At 43.5% G+C, this 22,526-nt stretch overlaps 1 protein-coding gene across 3 annotated transcripts in view; it reads right to left on the reverse strand.

Annotated features, from left to right (window-relative positions):
- ARHGEF12 (Rho guanine nucleotide exchange factor 12) overlaps window positions 1-22,526 on the reverse strand; it is an 82,458-nt gene that overhangs the window by 40,079 nt on the left and 19,853 nt on the right. Inside the window, exons 1-4 of one of the 3 annotated variants that reach the window (XM_077788009.1) lie at window positions 20,702-20,863; window positions 8,295-8,318; window positions 7,513-7,601; window positions 6,036-6,092 (exon numbers count right to left, since the gene is read on the reverse strand). Coding sequence is in view for 2 of the 3 variants with exons in the window: in XM_077788008.1 (XP_077644134.1) it covers window positions 6,036-6,092; window positions 7,513-7,601; window positions 8,295-8,318 (170 nt within the window). In the remaining variant the exon portion in view is untranslated. Of the gene's footprint in view, window positions 1-6,035; window positions 6,093-7,512; window positions 7,602-8,294; window positions 8,319-20,701; window positions 20,864-22,526 lie in introns of those variants that run through there. The other 2 variants (XM_077788008.1, XM_021543386.3) reach the window with 2 other exon arrangements.

The following is a 22,526-nucleotide window of genomic DNA, read 5'->3' on the forward strand; positions in this document are numbered from 1 at the left end:
ATTATCTTTACATTATGAAGTGAAGAGACACCACTTAACTATGCTTTAAAATCAGTCTCTGTTTGTGTCTGGAGTGGATTCCTAAAATTCTGGAGGAAAAAAATAATCCATTTTAATGTTTTTTTGTCCTCATGGAGATGAAAATCCCCCCCCCCCCCCAAAATTCCTCAAGCCAGGAGGGCAACAAAGCAGCCAAACCCGTGCTGGAGTTAAAGAGGTTAAAATTAAAAGTGAAAGCAGAGAGAGAAACTGCAAGGAAAGCTGAGAGGAGCCTCAGTAGGTGGCACTCGTCCCTCTCCCTTCTCCAGCCCTGCTCCAAGAGCGTCTTTGGGATGGTGGAAGGACAAAGTCTGGACTTCTCAAGGTCACTGACACCCCAGGGCCAAAACAATTTTCTCAAACAGCCTGGCCAGACTCATCTGGGCTGCCCAACAGCTGCTCTGGGAGCTCATTTTTCTTTTTCTCTTCTCTACATCCTATCTGGAAGTTATTTAACAATATAGGAATTTTTTTGGCAACAAACAGAGCAGGGGTTCGCCCTAAAAACCTGACTGAGAGAATGCAGAGATGAGGATGGAGGAGGCTGGAAACGTGTCCCTGCCCATGGAATGGTTGGAACAAAATAATTTTTAAGGATTCTCCCACCCCAAACCAGCCTGGGATTCCATGGGGATGTGAATTCCATCTCCCAAGCCTAGGAGCTGAGATTTGGGAATGAAAACCTCCCCTGGGAGCATGAGGCCACGATAGGAAAATGCAGTTTAATAGAGGGACTTGAAATGAATCATTCCATAAACAAAAAAACCAAAGCCCTTGGGCTTTTGAGAGTGGCCAAACGTTTCACTTCATTTGGGAAGCTTTCTGTCTATAAAATATTGTCAGAAATGCTGCTCCACAAATACAAACAGAACTTTTATACAGGCAAATTTCCATGGAAAAATGGTAGAAAAATAAAGACATCAAGCTGATAAGGACTGCAAAAAAAAAGAATAGTAAGTTTCAATTTCAAAACATCTCAAATGTGGGGTTTCAAAACAAAACCCAAAAACTTATCACAAAGTTGGAGAAAATATGTGAAAGAGTTTGTGTCAAGTCCAGGCTAATATTGAGGCTAGAAATTGATGATTGCTGAATATAAAGGAAGATATTTTTGAAGAGCAACCAAGTTGTGAGGAAAAGGAAAGAGAAACTGATACCTCACCTACCACCCTGAAAGGTAATTTCAGCTTTAAGTTCATTTAAGAGATGAAAATGCTACTTTGAGAAAAAGATATTTAACATCATGGGAGGCCACGGCACTAATTGGCACATTACAGCATAACAAACTACACTCATTCTCTCTCCTGATAATCTGAATTTTGTTGAATATACAAAGGTGAGATGGTTTGGTTTATGAATGAAAATGTGTCACTGAGAGGTATTTCTGTACATTTTATTTTAAATTAATGTTTTGGTTTAGGGTAAATTTGGGAGAGAACCTTTAAAGGGGTTTTTCTAGAAAGTAGATTTAATTGGCCTCTCTTTTTTAACTGGTTTGGGAAAAATACTTTTTTTGGAGAAAAGTAGAAAAAAAACTATCTATTAAACAAGAAAACTCAAACAATATTAAACATTTTGTCATTTTCAAAGCGAGACGAACTTAGAAAATGACATTTTTTACATTTGAAATTGATGCCTGTACATCAGAACAATTTGCCCCCCCGACCACTCTGCCTCTCCACAAGCCACTCACACACTTGATGAAATTCTGGCTCCTGAATGAAAAATTTCAAGAGGTGAGAGCAAACACCCACCAAAGCCACTCCTCCTCTTCCTGCTGTCACTGCAGCCCTCCCTGCAATTCCCTTGGCAGTGGCCAGCCCCCATCCAGTCAGCAGAGAGGAAAATATCAGTACAGCATTTCTACTTGGAGCTTTTGGAATAGTTTGGTCCCTTCCAAAGCAAACAGCCGAGCTCTGCACACATTCCAGAGAAACCTGGGAAAAGCAGAGCAAAGGCAGGGCAAGGCCACTGGGAAGGAAGGATGAGTGGGAGCTGCTCCCAGGGATCCTGGACACGGGCACAGCATCTGCAGGAAGCCTGGGGGGAGTCAGAGCTCACGTTAGGAAATTCTGTTTGTGTCTGGAACACCAGGAAAGCCAGGCTGGGGCACAGACACGGAGATGTCCCAGCAAATGTTTCCTGTCATTAACCCACAGCACCTCCGTGGGGAAGCAGCAGCAGGCAAAAAAAATGAGCACAGGGGTTTGGTTATCCTGACTAACCTGGCTTCAAATTTGTCAGAATCTGTGGTATTGATGATTCTGAGATTGTAGAAAGTCTCTGTCTGTCAGCCCCCTGCCAAAGCAGAAGCCATAATTGGTCTGTGCTGGTTTCCAGGTTGTTTATTCTGTTTATCTCTCACATGTTCTGCTGCCCTGCCCAGCTCTGTCCTGCAGGGCAGCGTGTGGGGCTCTGCCCTCAGTGGGATGTGACAAACATTAAATACCAGAAACTCCCTGGGCTGCATTTACAAGAACGTGCCAATATCTGTCACCTACGTTGGACAGTGTGTCCCCAGCCTGAACCAACAGAAAAATGCCAACACCACAGTGAGACATGGAGGGCATGAAGAAGGAGAAAAAGGACAAGGCACACCCAATTTCCTCCATCTTGTGCCCTTTGGACCCCTCATCTAGAATCCTAAAATTTTACTTTTGCACCCGTGCCACGCTTAATTATTACTGATATCAAACACTCAGAGCTGGTAATTGATCCTGTAAGATTGAAAACTCTTTTCCATGGGCAGAGATCACAGCCAGTGTCTCTGGGGGCTCTGTCCAGGGGGTTCCTGACCCCTGCCAGGGCAGCCAGAGGGAAGCTCTGGATTCCCACACAAACTGAAATGGGAAAAAGGGGGAATGAAACAGAGTAAAAATTTAAGAGAGTAAAAATCCATTTGGATTTAGGTAAAATGTACCACTTTAAGCTTACTAAATATACTATTTAGTCTAGTAACTACAAGCCTAGCAAAACTACCCCAGCTAAAAAAAAAAAAAAAAAATTCCACAACTAAAAAAAAAAAAAAAAAAACTCCTCAATCCTCAAAACAAACAGGGTTGAGTGACCCAAGAATCCTTTCTATACTTTCTAACAAAAACTAAATACAAGTATAACTAGCTGTAAGTGTAATGTAAAATCAGCAGAATAAATATGCATTAACCTATTGCAAAATTCTATGCATATAGAAATTAATAAGAGTAATAAAAAAACCAAAAGTTCTCAAAAATACGCATCAAAAAGCAGTAAGTCCCACCATGCGCCCACAGCACTATAAATAAACATACCCATTCCCTACAGATCTTTATTCAAATTATAAAGTTGAATTTTTCCTCCACGGTTCAAAGCCCACCAGATCAGCCCCAAACCCCTGCTGCTGTTCCAGCCCTCGCCCTGCTGCTCCCTGGGAGGGTGGCAGGAGCAGTGACAAGCTGCAGCAAGCCAGCTCTCCCCGAGACAGGTTCCCATCAAGGCACCCTCCAAAGGTGTTTACAGCTCCTGAAGGAACACTCTCACACCCTGAGGAACGTGGCTATCATATTACTTTGCTTTTTTTATTGTAAAAAAAAAAAAAAAAAGACCAAGTGCGTGATTCAAAATTCCAGGGGAAACGAAGAGATCTCACAGAAAGAACAGGACACGCCTCCCCAGACTGCACCAGCTTTTCCTAACATGCCTGTGTTGGCTTAAACTCTTCAGGGTTGGTGTTGTTTGGTTATTTTTTAGTGTTCCTTACTCTGACAGCATCACTTTGTATTCCAGAGGTGGGTTAAGAAGCTGGAGCACAGCCAGGAACACCTGGCAGTCTAATTCCAGTGGAATGATAAAGCTGATGATTCTGGAAGAGTCACTGCACCCAAAATCCCACAGCAGGTTTAGCAGCAGCAATTTTCTGAACAGATTAAAATCAGAAAGTGACACAGACTGCTTTAAACATGAATTTAAAAAAAAAACAGTAAAGGAAAAGAAAGGTAACCCATGGCTGCAGCCAAGACATGCACACTTGTTAATAAACACAGCCAGATTCAGCTCAAGTCCATGGGGCTGAGGATGCTGATAGGATCCAAAAAACAACTTGTGAATACTTGTTGCCTTCTAATTCTAAGGTTTGAATGCAAATATCTCCAGAAACTGGAAGTGGAAAAATCCCTAGAGCAGGGGGAGTGTCACAGCCCCCAGACTGACACAGCTGGCAAAGCTGAGGGGGCACACAGGTGAGGGGACAGCACCAGGATGTGTGGGATATTCCCATCCCAAACTTGTTATTTACTGCAGCCAACAAGCCCAGGAGAGCAGGGTCACTCCCTCTCTCTGGGACAGAGAAGTTCACATCCCTCCACTTATTTAAATTATTCGCAGACGCATTTTTCCATTCTTGTCAGAGAACACCTACAAACAGTGCAGGAAGGTGAACACGAGTGAGAATATGGCAGACACTTTCCTCCAAGCACAAACCCCTTTGGGAGCTGTGTCCTCACTGCCAGCAGCACCCAGTGACACCTCCACAGGTGCCAGATTTAACTGGCATAAATACATTTAAATTTATTACAAATTTAATAAATTTTCCAGCCACTAGCACGCTCCAAGCTGAGAACTGAAGCAGGGTGGAAGGGCAGCTCTGGCTGCTCCTGCTGCTCCTGGGCTGCAGAGCCTTTCCAAAAACCCTGCCTGGCCAGAACTCCTGAATAACTGGCTAATATGATTATCAGAAGCTGTTTATTATTTCCATTAGATACACTTTTATTGATTCTACAAATTCCTGGATTGGTGCCTTTGTGTTGTTTCCTCATTCTCTGCTTCCATTTCTCAGTGTCTGGGATTGATTATTGTGTAGGTGTTCTATAGTTTTCTCTTATCTAGTTCCTGTGATCTTGGTATGTGTTTTCTTAGTTTCTTTGTTCTTATTTTAGTACAGTTTATGTTTTAGTAACCTTCATAAATTCCACAGAGAATTCTGATAAAAAACAGTTGAAAATTCTCTCCAAAACAGTTGAAATTGCTCTCTGAGAAAATTCTGATAGAAACACTTGCAGACAGTATGGCTGGTGCACAATGAGGCTTAACTTGTTCAAATACATTTCAAATACAGTCACTGGGGCTCAGCCCAGCAGTGACACCTCCACAGGTGGAAAATTTAACATTTTCCAGCCACTAGCACGCTCCAAGCTGAGAACTGAAGCAGGGTGGAAGGGCAGCTCTGGCTGCTCCTGCTGCTCCTGGGCTGCAGAACCTTTCCAAAAACCTGCCTGGCTTAGGAGCTGAGTGCCTGAACACCTCAAAAACAGCTCCAAACCCTGTCCCTGCTGGTCCCCAGAGCCCAAGGGCAGCACAGCCACCCTGGCCTGGTGCTCCCACAGCAGGAGCAGCTCAGATGTCACTGGGTGACACAAGGGTGACAGCAGTGACACCTCCACAGGTGCCAGATTTGATAGGCATAAATAAATTTAAATTTATTAAAAATCTAATAAATTTAAATTTATTAAAAATCTAATATATTTTCCAGCCACTAGCATGCCCCAAGCTGAGAACTGAAGCAGGGTGGAAGAGCAGCTCTGGCTGCTCCTGCTGCTCCTGGGCTGCAGAACCTTTCCAAAAACCCTGCCTGGCTTAGGAGCTGAGTGCCTGAACACCTCAAAAACAGCTCCAAAGCTCCAAACCCTGTTCCTGCTTGTCACCCAGAGCCCGGGGGCAGCACAGCCACCCTGGCCTGGTGCTCCCACAGCAGGAGCAGCTCAGATGCCACTGGGTGACACAAGGGTGACAGCAGTGACACCTCCACAGGTGCCAGATTTAACTGGCATAAATAAATTTAAATGTATTACAAATCTAATAAATTTTCCAGCCACTAGCACGCTACAAGCTGAGAACTGAAGCAGGGTGGAAGGGCAGTCCCTGCTGCAGAGCCAACCATGCAGATCAGGGGAGGGGGAAAAGCCTGGGATTCACAGACAGGAAAAGCAGGAGCTGCCCAGGGGGAGGCTGCAGCTTTGGCTTACCATACGTCTCGGATCTACTCTCCTCAGAACTAGACTTTGTCTTCTTGGAGGAGCTATCTGCACGAGAGCAGGAGAAAAGGAGAGAGAGATATAGAAAATATGGAGACCAAACATGAGGAAAAAAAAAAAACTTCATGAAAAAAAAAAAAAAAACAACACAGACTTGGATTTATCGGGTTAAGTCGTGCAAAACACAAATAAGATGTGAACAAAACACAGGTGGAGCACTTGGAATAAGGGTGAATAATACAGGGAGACACAGGGAACAGCACACAGAATCTGGTACAGGAGCTGGGACACGACCAGAGGAGTTCTCTGCAGTAACTACAGATAAAAACCAGTCCAAGCACGGAGACTCTGGCAATGTTCCTCCCCAGAGTCAATAATCAGCACAGGCACAGCACTTCAGCATCCTGAATTCACCCCTTCAATAAAAGAAAAGGGTTTTCTCCAGGCTGCAGTGCAGAGCTGCTCTATCAAAGCACAAGCACAGCTCTCAACTCTGGAGTCACTTGCTGCAAATTGAGATTACAGGATTCCTCAAGTTTGTTTCTGGAGAAATTAAATTCCTTCCACAAAATGAGTTCACAGCCTGAGAACTCCCCCAACCTGAAATAATTCCACATTACCTATCCCAAAGGAAGAGAAGACTAGCACTAAACCAGTTTTTTTTTTCCCATTAAATGGCCATTTAAAGTCCATTTTCATTTATTTTGTGCACACTAGAAGGACTCATGCAGCCAGTGGCAGAAACCATTACCAGGGTGGTTTATAAACATCAGCCTTGTGCACAAAAAAACCCACATTGTACAAGTTGTGCCCCCCTTCCATTCACCTTCCCTGTGCTCCCCAAGCCCCAGGGAAAATCCTGAATGCACAGATAGGAAAAATGCACCTTGCATGGGGCCAGGAGGCTCAGCCAGGAGCCCGGCAGGAATTTCATGAGCAGGCACTGGGGAAGTGTTCCAGAGAGACAAAAATCCTGTGTGCACCTTCATTTCCCTAATTTAACTAAAATAAAAGCAGACTAAACAGGAGTAGGACAGCAAATCCTTTAAAATGAGGAGTTGATCTTCAAATGTGTCACCTTGGGAAGCACAAATTCACTTTGCAAGGGGCACTGAGGGATCAAAATCAACTAAATAACAAAACAAATCCCCCAAAATTAAAACCCCAGCCCTGGCTGGGCCAATCAAATGTCCAATTTCAGATTTCACTGCAGAACTCCTCACAGCTAATTACAGCCTTTGCCTCCTGACTTTGCTGAAAGTGGAAGTTGTTATAATTATTTACTGATACACTAATCCAGGTTGATTATGAGGGTGTTTAAAACCAAGCCCACATTCATTTCAGTGCCCACATTGCCTTTGCAGAACAACACAGCGCTGAAAACCACATTCAGATCATTTTTAATCGACTTCCCAGGGCTTTTGTTTGGGTTTGTTGTTTTTTTTCCCCTTGAATTTCAGGACTTTACCTGTGGGATCGAAGTCGTGGGTGCTGCTGCAGCGCTCGACCTTCTGCTTCTTGTCTGCTGGAGACTCTCTGCTCAGAATGCTGCCGTGTCTGGGGCACAGAAAAGCAAAATATCCTCACACCAGAGCCCACAGGAGCTGCCTGAGAGCCCACACAGACCTCACCCAGCTCTGCCTGCTACCCAGAAATTCAGATTAAAGCACAGGCATCGAGTTGCCTTAAAAAATTTATTCCCAGGCTGAATTCAAAGTGGGAAATGATCTCCCTTGCAATCTCTGGGAGTGGATCCAAGGCTCCAGGAACAGTCTTGGAAACCTCCACAATTGGTAACAGCAAGTGCATTCTCTTTATCACTCAGCATCAGCCCATATTTTATCTTAAAAGCCAAATAAATTTAATGGAAAAAAACCCTCCTGAAATCTTAACTCTCCCAGCAAACGTTAAATATTTCAGCAGGGCAAAATTAAAGATTTAGAATCTCGCCAGAAGGGAAGCACCTGTACCAACAGTGTCCCCTGCCTTCCCTGACCATCTCAAATCTCAGGTAAGATGAGCCCCAGCCATGTCATAGAATGAAAATAGTCACCCCATTTATCACCAATAAACCTATTTTTGGCACCTTATCTCCATCTGGATATTGATTTCCTCACATCTGTAATGAGTACTACAAGCTGAGTTTGCATATATATATATGTTTATAAAACTTCTAAAAGCATTGCCCCTACAAAAATGCTGCAGCATAATTGACAATACAGACAAAAAAAGCAGATTTCAGGAACTCACCTCGAAGGTTTTTTGAGAGGAAACCTGAAAAGAAAAAAAAAAGTTTAATGAACTTTTATTAGTGCTTAAGTACAAACAGCTATTTTACACTTCTGTAGTACCTTCACAAAAAACAATCTCTGTTTTCATGGAACTCCAAAAACTTACCATGTTTGAGACAAGTGCAATGAAGTTGAAATTAAATTACCTATTCCAAGTAATACTAAAAGTACAGATAACAAAAGCAACAAATCCAAAGCTGAAGGGAGAACGAAGTATATTTGTATTTTTAACTGAGGAAAACATGGGATTTATGAATTCAGGATTTTTTTTTCCTTTGAAATCCTGACAGAACAAGGTGGGTGCCATCCAGCTCCAAACTTCTCCTCTCATAAAACACAATTATTTCCTTTACTCAGCTCCATTCCTGCTCCGTTTATGTTTTAGATCCTTCAGCAGGAAGGCAAAACACACATTTAGAGCTGTGTGAGGCAAGAACAGGTAACTTAAATCACTTTTTGTTCTAAATAAAGGTTCTACAGATGGATTATAGCTGATAATTTTCCCCTCTATATATAACAGTTATTCTTAATGCATTTTCTCCTATTTATATACATTTTTCAGGAAGTGCTGGGGTGAGGGATTAGAGGGAAGAAATTGAAGCCCACACGACTCGACCACCACAGAGGTGACTGGGGCAGGAAATGACCTTTTATTTTTCAATTTTATTTGATGTTTTTAGTTGAAACACATCCATTTGTTCATGACCAACGGTCCCCAAGTCTGGATTAATAAAAGGACAACAGAAGAGGGACAAGAACAGCAGCTCTACTTAGGGACAGGCAGCACTGACAGAACCAGAGGACACAGCCTCGAGCTACACCAAGGGAAATTTAGGTTGGAAATTAGGAAAAAACTTTTTTTTACAGAAAGGGAGATAAAGTTCTGGAGTGGCTGCCCAGGGAGGTGGTGGAGTCCCCACCCCTGGGTGTGTTTAAAACAAGCCTGGATGTGGCACTGGGTGCCAGGGTTGAGTTGAGGTGCTGGGGCTGGGTTGGACTGGATGACCCTGAAGGTCTCTTCCAACCTGGTGATTCTGTGATTTCTGAATTTTTTGATTTGTGAATTTGTGATTTGTGAATTTGTGAATTCTGTGAACAGCTCCAAAGCCAGGCTCAGGTGAAAGGAGGTTGGAGCCAAGTGGGGGTTTGGAATCTTCTCCCAAATGAGTGAAAGGATGAGAGGGAGCAGCCTCAGGCTGGGCAGCAGCAGGAATTTCTCCATGGAAAAGTTGTTGGACACTGCTGCCCAGTCCCCAATCCCTGGAGGTGGCATTGCTGTGATCCTGAGCTGTGCAAGGCCCTCTCCCACAACCAAACCATTCTCCTGGGGTTTTCCAGACCATTACAACCAAAATTCCTTGGCTGGCAGCACAAAACTGCCCCAAATGCTCCTCCTGTCTCTTCCTCTCCTCTTCTTCCTTCCATAATTCCACCTGGAGTGGCCCAGGCAGGAAATGCCCAGTCCTAAAATTCCAGTAACTCCCTCCTTGAAAAGTTCACCTGAAAACCCTAAGTTTTAGGGTTACCTGAGAAACCTGAGTGGTTTTGCAGCACTTCCCTGAAAACCCTAAGTGGCTGCACAGAGCCTAAGCCCTCTCCTGGAGCAGAGCTGTGCCATCAAGTGTGGATCCACCCAAAACTGGCCAGCTCCCACATGCCAATCCCCTGTGCAAACATGCACTAATATGGAACTCCAGAACGAGCATCTGATGACACATTAGGCAAGGGGAATTAAAATGTTGTCTGCCTGTTCCTGAAAATAATTATCCACAGCAAGACACTTGCCATCTTTCAGATAACAGCATGGAGTTTAGCTGAACTACAACAGCAGCTTCCAAATTAAGGGGGTAGATAGGGCCTGTGATTGCATAAACAGAAAAAAAGTTAATTAACTGAAGGCAAGAAGTGGTAATCCTCCTTCCTCCTGCCCCCAAAAGCTCTATTTTAATCTTTAAAGCTTGGGAAATCCACTCTGATTCGAGTAAGAAACATCCTCTCCTCGTTCTGCTCTACCTGCAAAGCCACATCTCTTTAGCATCCCATCCTCCTATTTACAAATTCAGCCAGGGAAGGAGGACTCGGTGCAGGACAGACAGCCTGAATCCCAAAGGAAAGCCAATAAAAGTCATCTCAGGCCAATCTAACCCTGCCTGAACCCTGAGCAGCCAACAGATGCAGCAGCAATCAAGTGTTTCACTGAAAAGCAGAAAAGAGGAAAAAAAAAAAAAAAGGAATCCAGGGAAAGATAGGAAAATATGCTTAAGATGAATGACACCCATTTTTATATCTGATGCATTTGAACTTTTGAGCTGTATAAAAAACCCTAACACCACTGGTAAATATTTTAATGAAGCATTTTAGTGGCAAACTTTATCCTACAGAGGTTCTTACCAGCACCCAGAACTGCAGGTTCTGCTGCTGCAGCACCAGGCAGAGTTTGTGGACAACACAAAGCTGAGTTCACTGCTGGACCTTTTGGGCTGGTTCAGAGCTCTTTATCATCTGTGTAATGTCCTATTTTCCAGCTCTAGAAGTTGTGTAAAACCTTTCTGCTTATTACACTAGGCTGGTGATAAATTATTTAGGAAGGAACTTTAAAGTTTTTGTAAACAAAGCAGCGCTGAAAACACCGGAATTTTTTTTTTCAGTGCTTTGACGTTACCAGTGAATATCAAATTCCTGTGGGGTGGGAGCCAAAACCCCCTGTTCCTAATCCACAGCTGTGCTCACAGCTGGATGGTACAAGGGGTCAGGATCCAGCTGGCTCTGGGGAATCCTTCCTGGGAAGAGATCCCATTCCAGGGCTGTGCCCCCCACCCCAGGCAGCGCTGGAGCCCCTTGGCTCAGCCTCCTGAGGTTCCTGCTTGTCCCAGGCAAGCTGGGATGGAAGCAGGGACAGGATGGGAGCAGGGATGGAGGCAGGGAGAGGTTGGGAGCAGGGATGGAGGCAGGGACAGGATGGGAGCAGGGATGGAGGCAGAGAGAGGTTGGGAGCAGGGATGGAGGCGGGGAGAGGATGGGAGCAGGGATGGAGGCGGGGAGAGGATGGGAGCAGGGATGGAGGCAGGGACAGGATGGGAGCAGGGATGGAGGCAGGGACAGGATGGGAGCAGGGATGGAGGCAGGGAGAGGTTGGGAGCAGGGATGGAGGCAGGGAGAGATTGGGAGCAGGGATTGAGGCAGGGAGAGGCTGGGGAGCAGAGAGGGAGGCAAGAACACGGTGGGAGCAGGGATGGAGACAGGGAGAAGTTGGGAGCAGGGATGGAAGCAGGGACACTGTGGGACCAAGGATGGAGGCAGGGACAGGATGGGAGCAGGGATGGAAGCAGTAAATCATCCCAGCAGAGTCTCTGGGTGCTGCACAACCACCACTCCCCACCCTCTCCTGACTTTCCCTTGCTTCACAGGTATTCCCCAATATCAGTGCAGGAGGAAAAGGATGGGCTTTGTCCAGCCAGGCTGAGGTGAAGCTCCCCACCCCCCAAAAAACCTCCCCTCCTGGATCTGAAATCATTCCTGGGTACCAGCTATGGAATCCCAGAAGTTTTAGGTGGAAGGCTCAGCTGAGCTGAGGCTACACCACCAATCCTTGTACCAGTACCACATTCCTTCCTTCTCCCATTTCCCTGCCTGAACACCACCTGGAAGACATTCCTCATTTCCCAAACACTACAGCAGGAAAAGCAGAGTAAAAATGGATAAAACCCAATCAAAGACCACAGAAGAGCTCCTGGGAGTTTATCTGTTTTTCAGTGCAACTGATCTTCATTTAGAAATTATATTAAATTTGAAAGCAGCCCTGAAAATCCCCTCACCGTGGTACAGCACCCAGCACAACATCATTCAAATTAAAATATATTTCACCTCCTACTGTAAACAGCAGCAAGAAGGCAGAGCAGGGTGTGGTGAACAGCTGGAGCCTTAATTCCAAATGGAGCTGGCAAGTTTAGGCTCCACGATAAAAACCCTGTAGACATTTTGTCTGATAACTGATGAACATCAGCACATTTTCAAACGAGTTGTTCCACTCTCCCAAATACCAGCACCAATTAAAAGCCAAGTCAGATTTTGTTTTTAAAACGCTGGGTCCGAATAATTTGAGTCATTTAAATGCAGCAAATGACTAGAAGTGTGTCTTCTTAGTCATGCTGCATTAGGAAAATCTATTTAAGTGAGGAAAATACACCTGCAAGTAGTAACACCGTGGATTAAACATTGTATTTCAGGTTAGCTCACACTTATGCACCACCAGTGCCTAATAACCACCTTGAAGCCAAGCAGAAAAAGGTGATTTGAAGACTCAATGTGTCAAAAAATAGGAGAGCAGGGAGGATTCCCAGCTTCCAGCAGTACAAAGCATTCCATTCTAGCCCGGGAGGATGAAAATATAGCTGACCATAAATAGCACAGCATCCAGATCACCATGTTGGGTTTTTTTTTTTTCCCTTCCCCTGCTAAAATATTACCAGAATTCAAGTATCTGCTATCTCCAAAGCTGATCAAAGAGAAAAAATATTTAGATTCAGACAAGGGCCTCAACCTTGGAAATATTTATTCATGCGCCTAACTTTAGTTCCAGGACTGCTCACATGCCTGAAGTGAAGTTTGTGTGTGCACTGTGCAAGGAGAAATTACTCCAACTTGTGCCCAGATGAGTAAGAATTGTTGTGAAACCCGTGCAGAAGAGAACAGCCAAAAACTGCTTGCTTGACAGAACTAATCTTTAATTAGGAGATGAACAGTTGCAATAGAAGCTGCTTCAGTGCTTTATTAGTTTCATTTAAATAAGATGTTGCTTGTTGCAGAAAAACCCTCTGAATGAATTTTGTATTTGAAAGAAAAGCAGCCAACACAACTGAACATGCCAAATTTGGGAGGAGAAACAGTCCAGAGGTGATAATTGATCTTTTTTAGGGACATATTTAGAAGGAGAACAGGAAAACCAAAAGTTATCTCAAAGTCCCTCCAATAAAAACCCCAAATTCTGGCTTTTAAAAATCTCATCCTAATTCAGGATAAGTCATGAGTCAATGTGAAGCCTTTGGCCACCATCAGTTCCATGGAATTTGGTGAAAAGTGATTTTAAACTCACTTAGAATCCCAGAATGGTTTGGGTTGGAGGGACCTTAGAGCTCATCCTGCCATGGCAGGGACACCTTCCACTATCCCAGGCTGCTCCAAGCCCCATCCAACTGGCCTTGGACACTGCCAGGGATGGGTGTTGAAGATTTTGGGAATGCTGAGCAGGATTGTTCTCTCCTCTTGTTCATACATTTCCAAACAGATCCTGGAAAAACCAAAGTCTGTTCCTGGGTGACAGGTGTAAATCACTGAACAATTCCAGGACTATTCCTGGTGCATCCAGCTCGTTTAATATCTATTAAACTTAATTTTCAACACCCTGATTGGACCTCACCGACAGCACTCAGAGAAATTGTGCATTTTTTTGTCTAAAACTAGGAGGTTTTAAGTGCCCTGAAAGCACAGTAAGCATTGCCATAAATGCTCTTCTGCAACTAACTCCCAGAATTTCATCTTGGAAGAGACAGAATGAAAGAAAAACAAGGAATCTGTTTTCCAGGGTTGTAGAGGCACAGTTCCATCAGGATTTTAAATACCCTGACAAAGGTTTCAGGGCAGAGTGCAGCACCAAGAGGGCCTTTCTGTGGAGCTGAAGGCAGTTTTGTGTCCCAAGGAGAAGGGCACGGGCAGTGGGAGAGGCAGAGGAGCAGATCCAGGGAAAACAGGGATGCAGCAGGCAGGAGAAAACACAGGAACCACATCAGCCAGCTCTGATCCAGCACATCCACTCCTTTCACCCCAGCAGCAACCCACGGGAACAGCAGCTTTCTGCTGGGTCATCTTTTCCACGGATCAAAGCACAGGAGCTCAGGAAACCACTGAGGTTTTTTTCCTAAATAAATTAAAAAAAAAAAATCCAAAAAACCACTGCATACTGACACAACGGACTGGACACAGGGAGCAGGGAAACAGGGATCCAAGTGGGGGGGATTCCCAGGAGATGTCAGAGCCTAGGGATGGATTTTTGGGACTTGCAAGGAGGCAGAGGGGGAGCACTGAGTTATTTTGGTGGCAGTCCCAGGCAGGCAGCGCAGCTGACGCAGTGACTCATGGAGGAATCCTCCCTGGCATGATTAACCCTGCACTGCTGGCAGCTCATGGACAGCAGTGCTGCCTTCAGAGAAGGAACATGGGAAGTTTAGGGAAGGGACTGGAGAGCCCACAGAGCCAACAACTTTCTGTGTCAAACCCCCCTGAACACCCCCAGCAGCCTCAGTGCTGCACTTGCCTTGATAAAGCATCTGCAAATGCCTCCCACTCAATATTCTATCATTTTTCAGGCCACTAATGTCTAGCCATAACCAGAATATGCCATTCCATTTTCCCTTTAGGAGAGGAAATGCAGAGTAGCCAATAGAGCCCATCAGCATATTTCCTGATGGATCAGGAGATGGATCAATGCGAGGGACTGGTGCTATGGCAACCAGCGTGCTGAGCAAAACACTTAAACTAGGTTAAGATGAATCTGATAAAAAGCAAAGTCTGGAAGGCTGGCAAGTTCCATCTGTAAGATGGGGAGGGTCAGGGCTCCAAGAGGAAAGGAGAATTTTTACCCTTCACAGGATGCTTCCTCTTTGAGCTTTAAAAAATTAAATATCTCTATGCACATTTCTCTTTCATTCTTTTGATTGAGGGGTGAAGAGAAGGTGGCAGCATGAGAAGGAAGCAGGAAAAAAGAAAAAAGAAAGCAGCTTAAAATGATGAAAGAAAAACAGAAGGCAAAGATAAATCTTCTCCATGAAACAAACAGCAAGAATTTGGGAGACTTGCTTCCACACATGGAATTTCCTGATGATACAGGAATGTATCATCATAGCATGTCCTGTAAAATGACAAGCAGGCTACTCTGGGTTTACTACAGCCAGCTGTAGCTCTTTCCTCAGTGTCCTTCCCTGCAAAACCCTGAGATGGGAAAGGTTTCAGTCTCTCAGAAAAGGAAGAAGAAAAGCATCTCCAGAGAAGTTTCATCCACAGTTCAGTCATTCACTCACAGCCCAAGCAAGTGCCTCAGCTATTTTCCATGACACAAGCACTTGGATTTTTCCAAGAGCTGATGTCAGGGCTTTTTCATGGAGAAAGAGCTGCATTTACTGGGCAGGCAAGGAAGGAGGGCTTCCCCAGCAGCCATTCTCAATGTGGCCTTTGTGCAGCTCTGCTGCTCAGGCCAGCACCCTGCAAGAACTCCGAGTCCCTGCAGGAACTCTCCAAAGGGAGGCCACAGGGACATTTCCAGCAGCCAGAGCTGTTCTTCTATTGTAAATGCAGGCGAACCCGATGTCTGACTCAATTCAGAAGGCTGAATTATTTCTTTATTAGAACTATGCTAAAATACATTAATATACTATATAAAAGGAGGATACTCAAACTACATACTGCTTTCTTTAGCTCTAACACAACTCATGGCTCTCTCTAAGAGTTCAGCCCCAGGCAGGTTGGATTGGCCACCAGGCTCAAACAATCCTCACCAGAATCCAACCAAGCATCACCCCAGGGAAACAATTTTCCAAACACATTCCACATGGGAAAAACAAGGAGCAGAAACAGAAATTGTTTTCTCTTTAATTTGTCTCTGTGCACCTCTATGAAAAATCCTGAGAGGGACAGAAACGTGCTTGCCACGTTCTTCCACTCCTGACTGACTTCCAAGGCTCAGCAGCAGCAGCTTTCCCCTGCAGGCCCTGAAGTTGTCACACAAGGCCATTTATTGTTTAATATCCCCACAACAGGCTGGGAGCAGCCAAACGAATGAAAACTGGGGAGGGGGCACTGGAGGAAACATAAATAAACCTGGGGGCTCATGTTTCCTTAATGCTGCCTTTAGATTCAGCCTAAAATGCAAGATTTGAGTAATAGGGATAAGGTTTGGCTACTGAACGTAGCTCAGAGCCAGCACAAAACCCGCTCAGAAATTGGTGGGGAACGGAGGTTGGCAAATCCCAGGTGATTTCCTACTGGTTTCCCAATGTGACTGCTTACAAATTACTGAATTTCTCAGTTTTCACCTCTGGGAAAGAAGAAAAAATCGACAGCTTCGCAACGGAAAAAATTAAACAGCACAAACGGTGAAAGAGGCCAAGTGTGTTTCTAAAAAGGCTTCCAGAAAATGTTATCATCACAAAAATTTACACGAAACGAGCAAAAAAACCATTCAGGATTTGTTCCTTTCCAAGCTTTAACTGCATGACCCATTTACAAGTGACCAGGTACAGGAGAAAGTTCAAGCTTGTGATTTCAGAAGTTATAACCCAGTTTTCTCACTCATTTATTTATTTTGAAGTAGTAGTATTTTGTTTTATTTATTTTAGTAGTAGTAGTATTTATTTTTGAATATTATTTTGACTGTTCCCAGGCCTAGAGAGCTCAAGCTTCCCTGTAGCAAGAAAAAGCTGAAATATGTGGTTTGGCCATACTAGAAAAGCCCCAAAATATCCAATTTTCTCCCCATTTTCATATCATCTTTGCATGCTGAGCTTTTGCTATTTGGAAGAAGGGAAGGAAGAGGGGTAGAACACATTTGTTGTGATTCATTCCTCCAGCTTTCACTTCTGAAAAATCCTTTTAAACCCCTTTGCCCAGAGCCTGAAAGAATCAAATCGAGCATGGGGGTTTCTTGTGCAGACAGGGCGTGGAGTCCAAATTAACCTGCCCTCCCCAAACTGCAGCTAATTACAGGGAAATGAAATGTTTGCTTTGCTTGCCAATAATTGCAATGCAGAGCTGGCTCGGTGGCAGCAGCGCCGCTCCTCCTCCACAGCGTCTGCAACAGCTTCCCAGTGAACTGCCCCAAAAAATCAAAGGAATTAACCAATTTTATTTTCCTAAGCAGACCAGAGAGACACAAAGCTGTGGAGTGCCACGGGATTTGCTTTCACCTGACACACACACACACACACACACACACACACACCCAGGGCTGGGATCACTCGTGCAGTTTTTGCATTTCATTAGGCACCAAGCCTAGTTCCTTATTAATGCCATACCCAGCTTGTGGTTGTTATGAACCAGCAACGAGCCTGGTGTGGAAACAGTCCTTAAAAACAGCAAAAGACAGCAATTAGAAAGGGAGGAGAGGAAAAAAAAAAAAAAAAAACAACAAACCATCCCCAACACAAAGTGCACGTAATACAACTGGAAATGTAGCTTTCAAAATAGCCTAATGCTGCCTCCAATTAGGCAGCTTGAAGTTTTGCAAATATATGTACAAGGTTCAGAGCACAGAGGAGTATTTGGCCCAGAGTTCACATTTCTGGGGAGTGAGTGCAGTTGCCTGGCACAGGAACACCACACCTCCATGGCTTGGAACTACTGAGAGTGCACTAAAGAACCTGCAATGTATTATTATTTATTATTCCTCCTATGTGCCTTTCTAAAGATGCTTTAAAGAAGTGACAAGGCCGAGATGTTGTTGTGCTCTTCAGCATCGTCAGCTTTGCCTGGTTTAATGTGTCACTGGCCACCAAGGTGAGCAGAGGAAAGGATGGGAGAATTGGGATTGTCCAGCCTGGAGAAGAATTGGGATTCTTCAAAATTAGAAAAGGCTGGGAGAATTGGGATTGTCCAGGCTGGAGAAGAATTTGGATTCTTCAAAACTGGGAAAGGTTGGGAGAATTTGGATTGTCCAGCCTGGAGAAGAAATGGGATTCTTCAAAACTGGGAAAGGCTGGGAGAATTGGGATTGTCCAGCCTGGCTTTGGGGTGACCTCACTGTGGCCTTCCAGGAGCTGAAGGAAACATGGAGAGAGACTCTTTACAAGGGCTGGGGTGACAGGGCAAGGAGAAATTGCTTCTAACTGACAGAGAGCAAGGTTAGATGGGGTTTTGGGAAGAAATTGTTCCCTGGGAGGGTGGGCAGGCCCTGGCACTGCGTGCCCAGAGAAGCTGTGGTGCATCCCTGGATGCACCAAGGCCAGGCTGGAACACCCTGGGACAGTGGAAGGTGGATAACTTTTAAGGTCCTTTCCAACCCAAACCTCCCTGGGATTCTGTGATTTCCCCTGACACAGATGTAGCTACAACCTGACAACATCAGCAGCACCGTCCCCCATGGATTTACACATTCCAAAGGCATTACCAGTTTGTCTGACCTACTGCAGAACCCCAAAGTTTCATTTACTCCTGTGATAAACGAGGTCAGCAGGCACCTTGTCTCAATTTAAATGTTCCTTCAGCCCTCTTTAGGTTGTTTTAAAGGTTCACGTGCCTTTAGTGCTCTGGAAATGTAAACCAAGACTTGCCTGCTCATCAGAACCAGCAGTTTAGGAGTTCAAAGCTAAGCAGACACTCAACCCAAAAGCATTTCCAGCCCTGCCTTCCCTACTCCCACTCACTGATGAACCTTTGGCCAAATTACACCCATTCTGCATGGGATGTGCAGACAGCAATCACCCCTCTGACCTCTGCAGAGCTTCTAAATATTTCCCAGCTGCCATAAACTAATTTACAGTTAATATGTCTAAAACCACCCAAAGGCAAAGTGCTCCCAGTGGCTTAATTTACACCAAGGGAAAAATTGGATCCACAATTTTAAAAAGGAAAGCTGCAGCACGGAGAGAATCAAGAAATCATTACCACAGTGTTGCTTAACCTGTACAGTGTATTTTTAGCTCTTAGTCCTTCACAGCTAATTCTGCTCAAGTTTTACTCCTGTAGATACAAACACCAAGGGCAACCAAACTATTGGAGCCTAAATTCCAAGTATGCAACTAAATGAGCATTTCACCTTGCTGGCTTCCACACCTCTCAGCAGGGTTTCTGTCCCAGCATTCACTCAAATTTTAGAAGCATCCATGGGAAGTTTCTCCACCATACATTGCAGTTTTCCAAAACCAGAAAATGTGATGGCAGCTGAGCTATAAAGAGATCAGCAGTGCTGTATAGTGGAGTTGAAGCTACCTCAGTTGTTTCAACGGCCCTAAGAAAAAGAAAGAGGCTTCTGGGATATGCAAACCTATTATTTCTGCCATAAATGCAGCTCTGGCCCAGGAAACACAAGAGGAAAGATGCACATAGCACACATTGCATGAGGAGGGGAAAAATGTACACAGGCATTTGTGGCATGCTTTGCTCCTTCCCATTTCATCTCCCCTCCATCTAAACTACAGCACAAATCCAGAAATACCAACTGGGAAGGACTGGAGAACACAGGATTAGGATTTCTCAGCAACATCAAGCCCTGTTTCTTCCACTGTAAAATGGAAGATAAAAATCCAGGAGTGAAGCTCCTTGTAAAATGGCTCAAGATCCTGAGAACAGCCTGTGAGTCAAACCCAGAGCTATTAATAGGCCTCTGGATGTGTTTGTATTAGTATTTGCCTCTTGGGTCTCGTAAAATAAATAAAAATACAAGCAAAAGAGGAAAAAAAAAACCAAACAAATATTTACTCAGGAAAGCTCCCAGCTGCTACAAGGTGACTGCAGCAAATTCCCCAAGATTTGTGGAAGGGGGATGGAGATAACCAAGGTAGCAGAAACAGCAATGCCAGATTGGAGTTGTTTCCCCACTGGGTTCAGTGACACCTTCAGCTCTTGGTGCCTCCCCCTCATCACGCAGGATGATGACAACTGCCAGCCCTCACTGCCTGTATTTATATTTATATTTTTAAAAACCAACAAATTCCCTCAGCATCTCACAGCCCTTCTACATCACAACCTCATATATTAGTACAAAACACTGCATTTTTCCTCAGTGCTGATGGCTGTCACTGTACCAGCACTGCCTCAAATCTGTCCACACCATCACTGCAACTGATACAATTTGTTTACATTTTAGAACACTTTGCAATAAAATAAAATAATAAAAACAAATAAAGCAGTGAAAATGTATTCAGATAAATAAACCCCACCCAAAACACTCAGAGATGGTTGCTCGAGCACCAGCAGCTAATTTAACATCAACATGCATAAAATATCAACTTATCAAAAATCACATTCCCTGTGGCTGGTGAGGAGGGTCTGGTATGGAATTCCTGGGAAATGGAAAGAAGGGAGTGCTGCCAGCATCTACATCTAAAGCATCTTTCCAGGCTGTCAAAACCTTTGTTCCTCAGCTCACACACCAAGACACAGATTTTCACAGCAAACACGTTAAACTGGCCATTTTCACCGTGAAAATATAAAGGAGTAACTCAGGTTCACGTAGTAGCTATTAAAAGATTAAAAGAAAAAAAAAAAAAAATGAGACAAACCTATCCTCCCACCCTTTTTTCCCAGTAGATATTAAAGGAAAAATCCTTTCTCTCTGCTCTGCATGCAAGGAAGGGAACAGGAACAAAGGCTGTGTGTTACCTGTCAGCTGAGCAGGGACATCCCAAAAGCCAGAGCAGGGGAAGCTGATCCCAAATCCTCCCCAGGGACCCTCCTGATGCTGGTGCTTCCAGGCTTCTCCTGGGGTATCCCGGGGAGGCATCTGCGGATCCTGGGCCGGGAGGGAGGAAACTCCACCTCCCCCTCCCACCTCCTCCCAGCCGGGGCTGGGCACGGGCACAGCGGCAGCCACGGCCAGCCCACAGCCACGGGGACACAGCTGGGGGGTCAAATGCACCATTTCCAGCTCTCCTGGCGGCCCAAAAATATATATATTATATATGTTAGAGTCACCATTTCCAGCTCTCCTGGCGGCCCAAAAATATCTATATTATATATGTTATAGTCACCATTTCCAGCTCTCCTTGTGGCCCAAAAATAAATATATTATATATGTTATATTCAGCATTTCCAGCTCTCCTGGCGGCCCAAAAATATATATATTATATATGTTATAGTCACCATTTCCAGCTCTCCTGGCAGCCCAAAAATATATATATTATATATATGATATGAGATACATATATATAAAAATATATAGAATATATGATATATATGATACATATATGAGATCTATAATATATCGTATATGAGATACATATATATAATATATAGACTACATTATATATATTATATATATTATATATCATATAAAATATATATTATATACCTAATAGCAATAGCGATAAAGAATATATATTATAAATTATATATAAAGTATACATTTATATATTTATGTGCATGTGGTGGATGGTTAGGTTTGTTTTGTGTGCATCTATTAGCGTGCATACAAATGTATGTATATATAAAGAAATATTTTATATAAAATATATACTATATATACTACATATACAATATATATTTTATACCTATTATATAAAAATTATATTAAAATATATAAGGTTAGATATAAAGTTATAAATGTAATATACAATATTATAAATATTAATTGTATGTACTATTATAAATATAGAATTATATATGAACTTTTATATAAAAATATATATGCATTTTATATGTAATATAGATAGTGTCTGCTATATATGTTATATATAATATTTATAAAGTATATATTCTATATAGTATATGTAGTATATAGTATATAATATATTCTATATAGTATATATAGTATACATAGTATATATACTACATAGTATATATTATATATAGTATATAGTATCTATTATATATAAAGTATATATTATATACTATATATAAAATATATAATATATATAGTATACATAATATAAAGTATATAGTATATATATAAAGTATCTATAATATATTATATTATATATAAAGTATATAATATATAATATATATTATATATGTAAAGTATATACTATATAGCATATATATTAAAATATATATTAATAAATGACTATATTAAAATAGATATTTAAAATCTATTTTAATATATGAATACACATAAAAGCATATATTTAATCTACAAATACCTATACAAATACAGATTTGTGTGCATTCCCGCCACCAAATCCCAACACTGATCCCAGGAGCTGCATCACGAGGCACAGAACAAAGGCTTGGCAGAGGGCACGGAGATTTCCCCTCCATCCACTCCCAGCCTTGCCAGGGTCAGGCTGTGCCCCGCTGGGCACCGCTGGCTCCCCGGGCCTTCTGCAGCGCCCGGCAGCTGGAGAACAGCTGGAAACCTCTGGATTGCTCCAGGGAGGAGCAGCTCTGCCCCTCTCCGCCACGCACAGAGCCAAACTCAGAGGTCAGACCAGGGGGGCTCGGAGTTTTCAGCGGCGAAGCCCCGGGGAAGGATTGCAGGGTGAAGGGGCTG

This window comes from Lonchura striata, chromosome 23 (assembly GCF_046129695.1).
Source record: "Lonchura striata isolate bLonStr1 chromosome 23, bLonStr1.mat, whole genome shotgun sequence".
Classification (NCBI taxonomy): Eukaryota; Metazoa; Chordata; class Aves; order Passeriformes; family Estrildidae; genus Lonchura; species Lonchura striata.